Source organism: Dermacentor silvarum, chromosome 9, assembly GCF_013339745.2.
Source record: "Dermacentor silvarum isolate Dsil-2018 chromosome 9, BIME_Dsil_1.4, whole genome shotgun sequence".
In the NCBI taxonomy this organism is placed as follows: domain Eukaryota; kingdom Metazoa; phylum Arthropoda; class Arachnida; order Ixodida; family Ixodidae; genus Dermacentor; species Dermacentor silvarum.
In genome coordinates this window covers 156,316,976-156,331,150 of record NC_051162.1, presented here as the reverse complement: position 1 = coordinate 156,331,150, position 14,175 = coordinate 156,316,976, and the positions used below count along the sequence as shown (strand labels likewise).

At 46.3% G+C, this 14,175-nt stretch overlaps 2 protein-coding genes across 25 annotated transcripts in view; both read left to right on the top strand.

Moving 5' to 3' along the window:
- Nucleotides 1-476: 476 nt before the first annotated feature.
- LOC119464561 (mitochondrial coenzyme A diphosphatase NUDT8) lies at nucleotides 477-1,651 on the top strand. Its single transcript, XM_037725578.2, has one exon. The coding sequence runs from the start codon at nucleotides 651-653 to the stop codon at nucleotides 1,446-1,448; it is 798 nt and encodes a 265-aa protein (XP_037581506.1). The 5' UTR covers nucleotides 477-650; the 3' UTR covers nucleotides 1,449-1,651.
- A 379-nt stretch (nucleotides 1,652-2,030) lies between these two features.
- Nucleotides 2,031-14,175, top strand: part of LOC119464013 (protein sel-1 homolog 1-like) — a 398,467-nt gene continuing 386,322 nt past the window's right edge. For 8 of the 24 annotated variants that reach the window (XM_049656635.1, XM_049656634.1, XM_049656622.1 and 5 more), the window contains exons 1-5: nucleotides 2,032-2,307; nucleotides 7,152-7,367; nucleotides 7,890-8,079; nucleotides 12,277-12,493; nucleotides 13,393-13,453. In XM_049656635.1, coding sequence (XP_049512592.1) covers nucleotides 7,327-7,367; nucleotides 7,890-8,079; nucleotides 12,277-12,493; nucleotides 13,393-13,453 — 509 coding nt within the window. In that variant the 5' untranslated portion in view covers nucleotides 2,032-2,307; nucleotides 7,152-7,326. Of the gene's footprint in view, nucleotides 2,308-7,151; nucleotides 7,368-7,889; nucleotides 8,080-12,276; nucleotides 12,494-13,392; nucleotides 13,454-14,175 lie in introns of all 24 variants that reach the window. The other 16 variants (XM_049656632.1, XM_049656613.1, XM_049656618.1 and 13 more) reach the window with 4 other exon arrangements.

Below are 14,175 nucleotides of genomic sequence, written 5' to 3'. Positions count from 1 at the left end.
CAACAGACAGAAGTCAAGGCTGGTGCTGATACCCCCCCCCCCAAAGAAAGCATCAAAACTTTTCAACAAATGACTTTTACAGCCTCAAGCTTTGCCCCAATGTGTCAGAACCGAAACCAGAACTGTCGGTGTTGAGCATAGTTCAGCTATGGTGTTCAACTTTACACATTAAAGTTTACGTTGACGTTAACATTTTTTTTTCCTCCAGAGTCAAAATTCTCAAGACAAAAAGATCATGTTCAAGTACACTACAAACACCTAACTGCACAAATCCTTGCATCAATGTCATAGATCAATGATGACGATGAGCATCTTGGAAGACTTCTAAATTCCTAAATTTTATCTGACCTAATTTTTTCAGCTATTCAAAATTTCTCAATGGTGCTTTTTAAACTCGTGTAATTTTTTTGTTCAATCACCCGATTCTTGACCAATCCCACATAGTGGGTATGAGCCACTCTCGGAGGTCTCGGAGGCGAGCAAGGAAGCAACTGCAATGGCGGCGGCCACGACGACCATCTGTTTCCATTCGTTTCGTGCAAGTAAGCGAGCACCTCTGCCCTCGGTATTCAGAACTAGTCACAACGGATGCGGCTAAGTGCAAACGCTTCCTCAGCTACACCCACGAGCTCTCGCACGCCAGACTCAAGATGACAATCCGTGACTGCGTGAGAATTCGACCAATGTTAAACGCCGTGAGGTTCTACAACGGTGCGTTTCGCCGCGCGTCCTCTTCGAATACCGCGTCGTCGCCGGCCCTGGACAGCGCGTTCTCGCGTCCCAAGCTCCAGTCCTGTCTGGAGAGCATCAAGAAGCTCAAGCTCGGCACCGTTCAGCCGGCGAGGCCCGATGCCGAGGTCCGTCGCTCTTCGATCCTCATCCCCTTATGCACAAGCAACGGTGGCAAGCCGTCCCTACTGTTCACGCTGCGCTCGAACCGACTGCCTCGCCACAAAGGTTACGTTTGCTTCCCTGGTGGCATGGAGCACGCCGAAGACATTGACCCCGTCGACACTGCATTGAGGGAGACGGAGGAGGAACTGGGCGTCAGCAGAAGCAAGCTGGAGGTGATCGGCACGTTCCCCACCTTCTACAATCCGCGCGACAAGCTGTCCATGACCGTGGTCTTGGGGATGCTCGGCGACGCCGGTCGGGACGTCGACCTGCAAGCGGATCTGAACGTGAACGACGCTGAAGTTCAGCTGGCCTTCGTGCGGACGCTAGAAGAGTTGTGCGACCCGGCGAATCTTCGCTACACGCAGTTCAAAGGTCGGCACGGCGGCGACTTTGCCATGCCGGTGTTTCTGACGGGCCAGTTCAAGGTGTGGGGACTCACGGCGATGGTGTTGAACGCTTTTCTCAAGACGCTGCTGCCGGACGCTTACCACCACGAAGTGAGGTGCGTGGTGCTCAAGAGAAGTTTGTACCTCAAGATTAGCGCGTTGTAGGTCGATCGACCAAGACGTTGGCTTATCGTAGAATGTTTTCAGTGTACGCAGAGAGGTGGTTGTGCAGTTTTTGTGGTAATGTGACGTTTAGTTACGTTTGTTGTCAGTCAGTTAAAGGACACCGGTGACAAAGGCTACGTTTGATGTGCACGTTGAAGTTTGATGTGTGTTCTTTGTTCGTCTGTCCAATAAACGCTCTTACTGCTTTCTTTTTTTTATCATTCATGACCGTCGATTTTCGCGTAATTTTGTATGTGTCCTCGCCTTTACATTCATTCAGGCGTTTTACTTGCACAGAGGAGCGAATGCAACGAATGCGCCACAAGTTGCGATAACTAAAATGAAAAGTTTGTCATTCACCAACTAAGTTATCAGTCATAGCGGGATTCCTGAATCTGCCACTGGGTGCCGCAAAAATTTGCCTTAACTTATCGATACGGTGAATTTAGCCTCGAAAATTTATTCGTCATTCCAACGCAACGGCTTAGGCAATGCTAGCAAAGTTTTCAGCATGTTTTCAGTTTCTCTGCTAGCGCCACCACGCGTCACAGCTACAATATAACGTTGCCAGCTGTCGACAGGCCTAGCAGAAAACCGATAGACATCGACTCGTAGACCGATAGCAATGTGCTCTTACTTTACGTGGCATCGCAGGAATCGTCGCATTACTGTAGCCCAGGTTTGAGCACCGACGTTGTGCGTCCGATAAAAGCACAGATCGCGCATCAAAGGCTGCGATGGCGCGCTGCGGCGATCCGGTATGATTCGCTCGCCTGCGGGCAGCTGGCATCAGCGGACGACAGACCAAGCCCCCCCTTGCGCTCATCACAGCTAGCGCAAGTGTGTAGGAATCGATCAGGTGAGATGGGGCGATCATCGTTTCGGTTTTGCTAAATGAGGACGCGCTGCCTTGACGGTCAGCGCAGAACGGTAGTCGCTGTCGTGTTCTTTTCCTTCTTTTATTTTTCTCCCCCAGTTTGAAGCCATCTCTCTGTGTCGCTTCGGCGTTCCCGTTGTAACAGGGCTGGGTTTTCGCCCTGCGTCACTTCGAGGTCAAACCCCCGGTTTAGTTTGGCCGCTGCCTTGTCGGTGTGTGAAGATGCGGCGATCGACCTGTTATCGAAGCGGGGTGTTGTATCGAGACACTGCCGAGCGGTTTGTTTACGGCCTGCAGGTACGCGCTTGCAGACTTAAGGCCACGTCGTTCTAAGTGACGTGGTCGTAGAGTCCTCCGTGCGACCTGATAGCTTCACTGCGTTTACAACGCCCTCGTTTTGCGGCTTTGCAGCAAGTTGTGGCACACAAACGGGACGTGCAACATGCTGTGACGCGCAAACCAAATGCGGGGTTTGTGCCGTCATCCATCTCCATTCGATTCGACAAACTACGAGTTGGCAGCGTAACCTGTTCCCGCTGAAGGTCGCGTTTTGTTTTCCAAACCCACTTGGCATGTCTTCTTCTTTTCTTAACGTAGCTCTTACTAAAAAGCGGCCAGGACGCTGACGTCGGCTTGCTGGGAATATCTGAAGGGCGGTACAACGTGAACTTGGACGTGGCAGACAATGACAAGTGCCGAATGTTGTGTGTTCGTTAAGCCGCATTTGGCGGGAATTCGTTTCACTTATTGATTCTTAGGTGCCCGGGGGGGCATTACGTAAGTGGGGGCGTACAAGCATGCATTGTACAATGATTTCAACAAAGATTGAAGAACAAAAAAAAGGGGGGGGGGGGGGGTAAAAAGATAGTTATATAAACTGAACGAGCACAACATTGAATGTTGCACCAAATTCTTTACTTCACACATGTGATGAAAGAGCAAGGCGCACTGCAGAAAAAAAAAGAAAAAACGTCGAAATTAAAGTTAAATATAAGGGGAAAATAAGAGCATTTGACACTCGTGATTAAAAATAAAAGGGTAATACACGAAAAGAATGCATAGGCAAGCATAAGTACAACACATGAGTTTTACACCTATATGATGTAGTGGTTTAGTTTGTCATGAAATGTTGCGCGATCTGAATGTTGGCTATGTTATCCGGTTAAGGATTCCAAACTGTTAACATGTGGGGGAAAAAGGAACTTGTGACTATGACTAAGTCCGGAGGATGTTCTTACAGGTCGCTTCCAAAGTGTGGGCTGCAATTCTGTCCATTCAAATAGACTGGAGCATAGGAAAGTGCTCGTTGCTAGGAAATAGCTAACCTGTGCTAATGTTCTTGATACTTGCGGAAGCGCGAGTCTTGTTAAGTAAACGTATCTGGAAAACTGACATTCTCACACATCACTAGATGCATGCTTCGAGTACTCGAACTTTGTAACGATAGCTTTCTATGTATTGTTCTTTAGCCAGTCATACGCTGTACATCTTTTCTAGCTCTGTTTTCTTCACAGAGAACAAGGCTGTAAGCTTCGATGAAATCTGTCCAGCAATTAACTTCTGTTTTGCTTGGTGCAACAAAACAAGTCATCATCATCGGAGCTGTGTTCCGTGTAGCAAAGTTTGTCATATATCAGTGTTCGTAGGAAATCGATTGTGGAACCCCTCTGTAAGTAGCTGTCTGCCCACTAATTGTTTTCAGCCCCACTGTAAATTGCTGTCGTATCTGTGGAGCACATGGCAACTGCCGCACCAGGGGTCGTATTCCCAGTCAATACTTCTCGATGATATCACTTCCTGTTAATGTTGATTGTCTGCGCCTGCAGGATTGGACTTGACCTGAGAAAAGGGCACCCCTCTCTCTAAAGAGAGCTGTTTTCACATTACGTAGTTCTCGGGTGCAATGCTAAGACGCCACTTTCGACATGTCGCACAAAAAAGGCGTCCCCTGAAGTGTTCAGTATACGCTGTAGCAAGCCACTGTGACATTAAATAAAGGGACTCTAAAAAGAAAATTACGTTGAGCCGTATTAGTAAATTCCGCTTTAACAGTTCCATAAAAAGTCACTTTTGCCCTGAAAGAAGGCTTGATAGGCTAAGGACAAGTGGTGACGCTGCCCTCGAACTGCCCGCACCGGCTTGCCATGGCGTCATTAATTCGATGCCATCTGCTGGGGCCTAGTTAAATATTTATCAGTGTGGATTGACTATATTGTATTCTAAATGAGCTAAAGACTCAACTTGGGAAGCTTCAAAAATGTTTACTGTGCCGCAATGGCTCTTAATATGGGAAAATACTTTTAAGGCAATTCTGGTTGCACTTGCTTCGTAGAAGTAAAAAGCATGAGGTAATGCAGCATTTGTGCAATACCAACCTCAAAGCGACTAACGCTGCGAGATGATATGTTGGACTGTTGCGAGAAAATGTTTCAACAGAGTCTAGACATCGTTCTAGAGCTGAAAAGCACACACAGACTAACATGTAGGGAATGACGGGACACAAGCTACAGTTTCAACTGGCAGTTTATTTTTGCATGTCGCAACATACACCACTTGGATGGCAAGAAACTGTGGCCTCTCAATAACTTTAAAGGTTGGTGGCATGCACGCTTGTGATTCGTGCCCTAAAGACAAACCATGCTGGCTACACTGTGCTTGACACTCGTGACGTTGGTGCGGATGGCGCACTGCTTGTGCCAACTTGTGAAGTTGCCTATAAGCAGTGTGCACAGTATGCTTATTCTCGTGAGCGACGGTGTCCAACTTGCCTGCTAGGGCAGATAGACACAGAAAGGATAGCATTGCATCTAACACATTACAAACAAGTTCTTGACCAGGTGGCGTTCACAAAAAGTCAAATCTGAAAGCTGAGAAACATTCTGTAGGGGGGGGGGGGGGGGGGAACGAAGTGCAACTTAGTGGTCCTAATATCTATCTAAGCCATGTTCATCTAGTCGGTAATGCTTGTCTTTTTTTCCCATGTCTAGCTCAACAGTGCAGCATGTAAAATGCTGTCTGTGCTAGTCTGTGTACACTATTACACTGTGCAAGCAACAAGTGCATGTTTGACATGCTTCCTTGAGTTTATTCTGCACCCTCCGTAAGAGCATGGTATTTCAGGGCTGCTGAGTACCATAAATGTTCTCAAAAACATATAGGTGCTTTTTTTTTTTGAAGACTATCCACTTTCACGGCGCTCTGATGTCTGGATGAGACTAATAAATGGTTTAAATGTCATTGGTAGGAATGGATATAGACAAACTGCAATGCCTATGTTCAGAGACAAAAGAACACAGCTCACATGAATACGTGTCTTCAAGTATTTTCACTGAAGCAAATAAAACTACTTTATTTTTGTGAGGAAATGCAAAAAATAAATGGCAATAGCATGAGCAAAACATGTCGGAAAAAAGAGGACAGAGTAATGTCTGCGCATGTGTTCCGACTTATTGATGAACTCTAAACATGTTCAACTAAAGTGCAAAAACATAGCCACGCAAAAACGTTCAATCGTGTGTTGCATTTCATCACTGTGGCCGAGTGAAGTTGCCTGGAAAAGTGGGACCGATATGTCCGGCTGTCCATCAAATGTTTAAGCAACCTTTTTTTTTTAATCAAGAATGTTCATGCAGCTCCAGAATCTTTATCAAGAATGTTCATGCAGCCCCAGAATCTTTATCAAGAATGTTCATGCAGCTCCAGAATCTTTAGAATTTCTTGTAGTTGAACACATTGTCCCAAGAATTCACCACTTGCCCTTGTTCCCTGAGGGTTCCTGCTCTAACATGACACCACTGATGTCACAAGAAGCAGCTGTTTGAGCTGCTTCGTTGAGTTTCAGTGCAGTTTGGCATGCATACCTGCCACCTTTTACGATTTTTATCATCGTAGAATGCTGGATTTTTAGCGCTTGTTTACGATTGTCGTTTATGTTCAGTTGACCTCAACATAATACAAAACACAGTCCCCGCCCAATTTCCAGCCTGATTTTGCCAACCAGCTGAATTGTTGGGGCCTACCCACAGCGACGCCAACCACTCATTGAACCAGTGCATAAAGGCTGCCATTGCGTGAATGTTTCGAGAACAGACATCACAGTATGTAATGTCTTGAACAGTACTGGGCAGTCCGGAATGACAGTGAAGTGACACAAATAACCACTTCTCTGATGTGACGAATTAATCACCGCAGCTTTTCATTAAAAGCAGGTGTTGCATTCACACAAGTTCTGCAGTTACCCAAATCACTGCGGCCCTCCTCTGTAGTGAAAGGAATCACTCCATGATTGCAAACGAAGGAACAGCGCACAGAAAGACACATAGAAACAGTGTAAGCATAGCAATTCGCTTACACTGTTTCTATGTTTCTTCTTTCGCGATGTCTCTTTCTTTGCCTTTCTTTCAAAACTATATCATCGTATCATGCTGCAAGACAAATTTTGTAGCGTGTCTCGGAAAACGCCTTATCCCGCTGTAGGTGTGAACACTGGTAGGTAGCCCCAGAACTCTGGTTGGGCGCATAGAGTATTTCTCAAAGATATGGAAATAAGAATTAAGGAGGAACTAGGTTTACATTGTTTTTATGTGTCATCGTGTGGGCACGCCGTTTCATTGCAATTGTGCAGTAATACCCTACTGTAATCCTGAATCGGCTAGCTCCTCAAGATGTTCTCATCTGTACTGTTCTTGGTTAACAGTGGACGAACAAGCGAAATGTCCCCTCAGAGGCTTTCCTTGTCCAGCTGCTGTTGGTCATTTCAAGTTTTCACATTCCTGCAGCTCCCTCTGTCGTGTTTGGACTGACACTCACCCCCTTTTGCTTCGCAGATGTGCTACTAGCCACCGACGCCAGGCAAGATGCAGCTTGGCTCGAGAAGGCGGATGTGGTTCCGGGCGTGGTGGCTCATGTGGTGCCTCCTGGCACTTGTGGCCCTTGCCAGTCTCGCCAGCGGGGACAAGGCCAGCGGGAACGGTCCCACTTCTGCAAAGGCTCGCTCAGACGATGACTCTGAGAGCAACAGTGAGAAGGAGACAAAGTTGCAGGTGGGTTCCATGCGAGAGGCATTCATCACAGGCTGCATAGCTTACTGTTGTGGCTGCATGACTTAGTACGAACCATCAGCGTAAATTGAAATGTTAACGGGAGAAAAAAACAGGAGGGGCCACACAAGAGGAAGGAAATATTGACACGGGGATTACCTATGATTCCATATGATTCCATTTTTTGTGTTGCCCTCTTTCCGATGCGTTTCTGTTTTGTGTACGAGACTTAGTTAGCATTAGTTGTCGTCAACTAACGTCTTGCACATGACGTTAGTTGTACTCTGTCAGCCGTCTTGCCTTGTATTGTTCTTTTGCACAGTTTCAGCTCTTGTTAATTCCTGCAGGGAAGTTTCAGAATGCAAGTGCTAACATCACATAAAAGCATGCTAAACTGCAATTCAAGTGTTTCCTTTCAAGTGAAAAAGGTCACGCTGTTATAAGTTGTGTGGCTGACAAAGTTGGAAGTGCATAGCATGTTGGCTCGAAAGTGAAAATTCGCTCCCTCATGCTCCACTTTTCCAGGCACCCGTTTCCGAAGTCCTCCTCCCAGCACTGCCAAGGACGAGCACTGGTGAAAGTGATGACAAGGAGCCATTGGGTCGGGAAGCTTCCAAATCTAGCAGCAGTAACAACCGATTTGAGCCAATGTCTACCACGCGAACTGCAGAGGTGGCCAACAAGGACAGTGACTGAACAGGGGCAAAAACTGGAGGTACGTGCCAGAGTTTGGTCGTATGCTCATCTGTTCATGTCTCGAGTTTACCTCTTTAAGGAGGCCCTGCACCACCCTGCATATAACTGAGGAATCAACGTCCTGAGTAATTACAGGATCAAAAGCTCTGGCACATGCAGTGCAGATCCTCCTCCGCAAACTACACCCACAGCTAACAGCCATTGTCACATTGTGCGATGCGTAACATGTGCCCAGACATGTACCCCGGACACATTGACTTAGGCATGGCATGCATTCCTGTCTGGTCCATTGATTTCTGTAGGGACCATAACTCTTCAGAATAAGTATCCGGCATCAAGAAATTAATACAGTTAAACTGCGATTTGACGAACTTAAATACTGTCAGCGTCTGATTTTTCGGACTCCGTAAGAACCACAACAATGTGATAAAGATTGGGCAGTCCAAAAAAAACCAAAAAACATATGCATGCCTTTAAGTGCCCTCAACGACTCAAATCACCACAGCCACATCCGAAATAGCTTTAAAGGCCTGCTAGTACAATTATCAGGCACCTCAGTGCTCGTACTGAGACGGCGGGTGAGCGCGGCTATAAAATTAAGGAAGTGATTTTATGGCCCATGACAGTGGCCCCTTTGCACTCTTGGTATGCTTCACTGCAATACGTTGCGCATGCTTGATCGTCTAACACAGCTGTATTGCGGCAAAGCTGACTTTTGGAACCGGCATTAGGCAGTGATTTAGGCATCTCAATGCTCATACTATGACAGGAGCCGGCGGGTGTGTGCGTGTATAGTTAGGCAACACAGTTTATGTTCTGCGACTGTGGCCCCTTTGAGCTCTTGGTATGCTTGACTACGTAACACTGCTTTATTGCGGTGAAGCTGACTTTCGGCAACTGGCATTATGCAACGCTTTAGACCCTTGCCGTGCTTTCCGCGCTTCGGAGCCATCAGCGAAGATGATGAAGGAGGAGTCGGCACCATTGCCGACAGGGGCAAACCCTTTAATTTAAGAACATGGCACCGAATGCACGAAACTTAATACAAAAAAATGTCAAAGCAGCAAGTCCTAATGATAGCATAAAATAACTACTGTGGCTGCCAGCAGATTGGTTTGCAAAGGCGCTGGTTTGAGGCTGTGGGATAATCAAAATGGCAGCAGCGGTGACTTCAAGTAATGCCGTTTCAAACCTGCAGTCACTGCAAAAAAAAAAATCGCAAAATTCGGTCGGTGAAGGGGTTCAGCATTCAAAATTTACGACATTCTTAAACATTGGCTCCATGGAGTATGCGTCAGTGCCGTGAAGGCATCCAAATAATCGGGCATGTCTGAAAAATCGGTCATTGACTGGATAATGAATTTCTCAATATAACAAAGCATTTAACTTTTTGCCCATAAAGCACCATGTAAACCTCAGTATAATGAAGTGTGTTTATACACAATTTCAATATGAAAAAAATTCACTGCTGCCTGCGAAGGAATATTAAGGCAACAAATGTAAACTGCTGCGGACGCCAATCGTCAAATAAATGAACTACTTGCAGCCACTTGCGAACGCACATCAAATCTCATGCCACGCGACAGGGAGCGGCCGCCGAAGTTGTAGCAGCAAGAGCCACGCAACAGGGAGCGGCCGCCGAAGTTGTAGCAGCAAGACCCTCTCGCCGTCATGTGTGTATAAAGTCCAAGCGCGATACGATACTAGCTCCCCTTATGCTATGGGTCCGAGGAAAAGCTTGGGACAGGGAGCCGAGAAATGTGGTACAGGGGTGTAGCGAGTGCGGGGCAACGTGATCAAGTGCGCTAAGGTGGTGGGACAGGGGCTCGTGCCTATCCTCCTCAAGCACAGCCATGGCTGTGCATGGCTGTCAGCGCGGCTCGGCACGTACGCGGTCCACGGGCAAAGCTGGGCGACCCGATATGGCCGTGGCTTTATGTGAACTGTCTTCCCGATCGTTCAGTATTGGAGGTCGTGTAATCGGGAGTTTCGGGCCACCTTAAAGCGAGAGGCAGGTGAAGGGTTTGCTCCCCTCTGCCTGCACTTTTTATGATAGTGTCGTCCGCTGTGGGCAAGAATACCAGCTGCGCTGACGGAGTGCACGCGAATGCTTTGCAGGATTCGCTTCGTATACCCGATGTGAAAATATCATTGACACAGCACGAAACTGCGTCGTTGGTTACAGACTCTCCTATTCAACAAAATTAATTACAGCCAGTGACTGATTTTTCGGACATGCCCGATAATTCAGACGCCTTCGCGGCACATCGCCACGTATCCCATAGAGCCAATGTATAAGGACGTCTAAAATTTCGGATGGTAAAATTCTTTACCGTCCTTTTTTTCCAGACTTTTTCATGTGGCCGCAGCGGTCCACTGTCGGGCGCTGCCCGACAAGCTTTCTCGGGGTTGAATTGCGCGTGCATTGTCCCATTATGCATGTTGCGCCACCTCTTAAACAAAGTCAGTCACTGATTTGATTTCAGTTGCTTTTTTTTACACTGGAGTAGCTATGCGGATAAACCCTTCGATTGTTCGAGTGCCGTGCAGCTCAGATACGGCGCCGCTTGCAGCGAAGCATGGCCGCCTTCTCACTGAGGGCCTTCTATGACGATAATTCTGAAGCTTTTACTGAAAGCGAAGACGATTTTAGTAAAGAATAGAACTATGTGCCTCCATCTGATGACGAAGAAAGGGATTCAATGGAAGCCAGCGACGAAGTAGATGACAATACTTGAGACGGTGGCAACAACAACAATCATTATTGTGCAAGTTATGCATTTTCCCAGTAGTCGATGAAATTGTGGAGGAAGCTTTTTTTTTTTGTTTGTTTGTTTCTGGAAGTTTCGATTATAAACGTTTAGCTTCATTTTGATGAGAATGCAGCTCCTGAAGCAGGGAGAGACAGAGCTGCTACACCTGCAGTACCGGAGGAACCTGATAGAGTAGCTTGTGGGTGATGTAAGGGCTCGTGCTAGGAAGCGGGGCCCATCTGGACATTTGGGCTGCAAACAAAGGCTGGATGGAAAGCCCCATTTCATATACAAGGTGTCCGGCGGAAACAGCAAGGACTGTGCTGTTTGCAGTGACCAGAAAACAAAAGGGGACAGGAGGGAAACGGTGTTCTTCTGCAAAACATGCAGAAATAATCCCGGACTGCACCCAGGAGAGTGCTTTGAACGCTTCCACACGCTGTCCAAGTATCGCTAAATGACTTGGGGACAAAAATAAACTGAAAAAATAAACACTATGGAAGTTTGTTCCCCACAGATGTCGTTTGCTTTCGCGCCGCCCAAAACTAGCCAAACAGTTTCGGACCAGAACGACTGGAAAGTGGGTAAATGTTTTGGACCGCAAAGGGTTAATCATAGCCACTACTGGCACCATTTTGATTATCTCGCAACTTGGAACCAGCACTCTCGCACACTGGTCTGCTGGCAGCCGTTGCCACTTTGGCAACGCTAGGCCTAACTGCTTCTACATTTGCTACCAAGATTCCTGCTGTTCGGTGCTGTGTTTTTCAATTAATGAATTCGCTGCTGTCAGCATTGGTGCCAACTCTGCCTTTGTCATCCTCGCCGATGGCTTTGAAGCACAGATTGGGCTAAGCGTTGCATAATGCTGGTTCCCACAAGTCAGCTTTCCGCAATACAGCGGTGTTTCGTGGTTAAGCATGCCAAGATTGGAAAGGGGCCACTGTAATGGACATTATATGTATTTCTTTATTATGCGTGCACCCGCCATCTCTTCCTGTCACAGTATGAGTACCAATACGCCTATTAAGTGTACTGGCTGGCTTTCAGAGTTATTTCAGACATGCCTAGGGTGATTTGAGCCCTTGGTGGTAGTAAAAGGCATGCATTCATTTTTTTTTTTCAGAATGCCCAATTTTTCGGTCGTTTTAGCAGCCCCTAGGGAGTCCGAAAAATCGGACTTTAACTGTATTTATCTCATCGAAATTAGTTTTTTTATTTGCCCGATGATGAAAAAAAATCTGTCGGCAACTGTACTTAATTGCATAAAAGGTCGAATTTCAATATAATGAATATTTTTAAGGAATTCTGCTTTTTGATCAATTTTTCTAACTTTATCATGCCAATTAATGGGTTAAAGGGTTAAAACAAGTAGCAGTTGGCACATCTTGCTGTGTGGCTGTCTTCCAGGTTTTCAAATTTCATGGCTGCACACATCATGATGTGTTGCGAAATCTTTGCAGAGAAAGGAAGGGGAGATGTTGTCGATGGCAGACGACGCTGCTGCGGAGCGGAAGACGGAGGAGAAACCTGTGGAGGACCAGACCCTTCCTCCTGCCAAAGGCGACGCTGAATTGGACGCTGCTGCTGCTGCTGACGCACCTTCCACAAAAGCCACCGGCGTGACAACATCACCGCCTGAGCCAGCTCCCAGAGAACTGACCGAAGAGGAACAGAGAGGTGTTTTCTTTTTTTCTGGTTGTCTTTCACCACTGAGCAGCTTAACGCTGCTCAAAGACAGCTTTCTGTAACAATGGAGGGAAAGCTACCAGAGTAAAGCGTGGGCAAGCAAGAGCACATTTGCAAAAATATTCCTACATTCTCGTGCGTGTTAGCTTGAACTGGGGAAGAGAAAATATGTTTCTTATTTACAGTCACAAAAAGAGACAGAATACGCCACTGAGTGTTAAATTTGATGTATTTTTCTGCTTATATCTCCTTAAGTTAAGCAATTGCAAAACTGTCGGACATGGAAGCTACACTTATTCCAGTATATGTTTCAAGAAACCAAAAGCACAGTCAAACGCTGCCGAACTGTTTGTCGCAGTAACACATGTGAAGGCCTACATTGCCACGTAAGGTTATCCGCAAGTGTAGGGAAAGAGTGTCAGGTGCAGCTTATAGCTTGCCTGTCTAAAAGTTTCACCCTACTTGTCTGTTCTAGCCTAGCATTTCTGCCATATTGTGTAGGTGCACTCGGAAATAGAGTTCACAAAGTTTGGCTCAATCTACAGTTTTACAAATGTTTCATCAAGTGTTACGTAAAATGAAGTCTGTTTACAAGAAAGGTTTTAAAGTTGAAGGATGCAGTGGCTCAATATTCCAAAAGCTGCATGCAAGAAAGAAACTGTGATAGTACCTGTGCCAACCTGACCACGTGAAAGAAAGAATATTTAGTTATGTTGCTTAATATCTTACTGGTTTTGTTCTTTCTATACGTTCCATTAATTTTTCAATAAGCATGAGAGGAAAGTCGGCACTTTCGCTTCTGTTTTTTCCATAGCTCGCATTTGTAGGTTTAAAGGGCAGTGGCCTTCGCCTATCATGGTCTGTAACTACTGCTTCTCTTTCCCACATAGCAAACAGCCTCTACGAAGCGGCAAAGGCATTGCTGAACTCAACGGACTCTGACAGGAAAAAGTAAGCTGTCATAACAATGTTTCTGTTTTTGAAGCATGTTATATGCAGATGATGGTTATATAAAGGGAGAACAAAAAGGGGAACCTAGAAGCCCGATTTTTGTTAGTCGCCATCATATAAAACCAACACTGAACAGAGAATATAACCAAACGAAGCATAGGGTAATTACTTATTTAAATGTAGAAATGAAGTAAATGGAAGTGAAAGTGGATGAAAACAAAAAATTATGCATCTTGCACTGCTGCGAAGGTAGATTGCCAGCGAAGCAGTTTAGCACACGACATAGAGGTGACACAGAATTTAGATCAGAGGTATGAGCAAATTTTATTTCTCTTGAGTGGCGATGGCGGTCATCCCAAAGAAAGACGCACACACACACACACACTTTTATTTTGATCGGCGGTTTAGATTTGTGTGGAAGACTACTACCACGTCGGGGAGCCGGAGGAAACTAGATACGTACGACGGGACCACCATCCGGCAGAAAGACGCGCGAAGGGGCCGCCATACTGAGAGAGCAGGAGGAAACTAGGCTAGGGGGGGGGCAAGCACTTGGAACGACAACAAAGAGAGGGCGCTGCCTGCAAGCGTACACATGGCCGACGCGGGTCGCACAGCGGCAAATCTGAGACACTTTTATCTACCTCGGAGTCTGCTGATTTTGAAAATGGTGCCTTTTGAAAACTAATATACTGAAAATGCATATCCAAATGATGAGACGT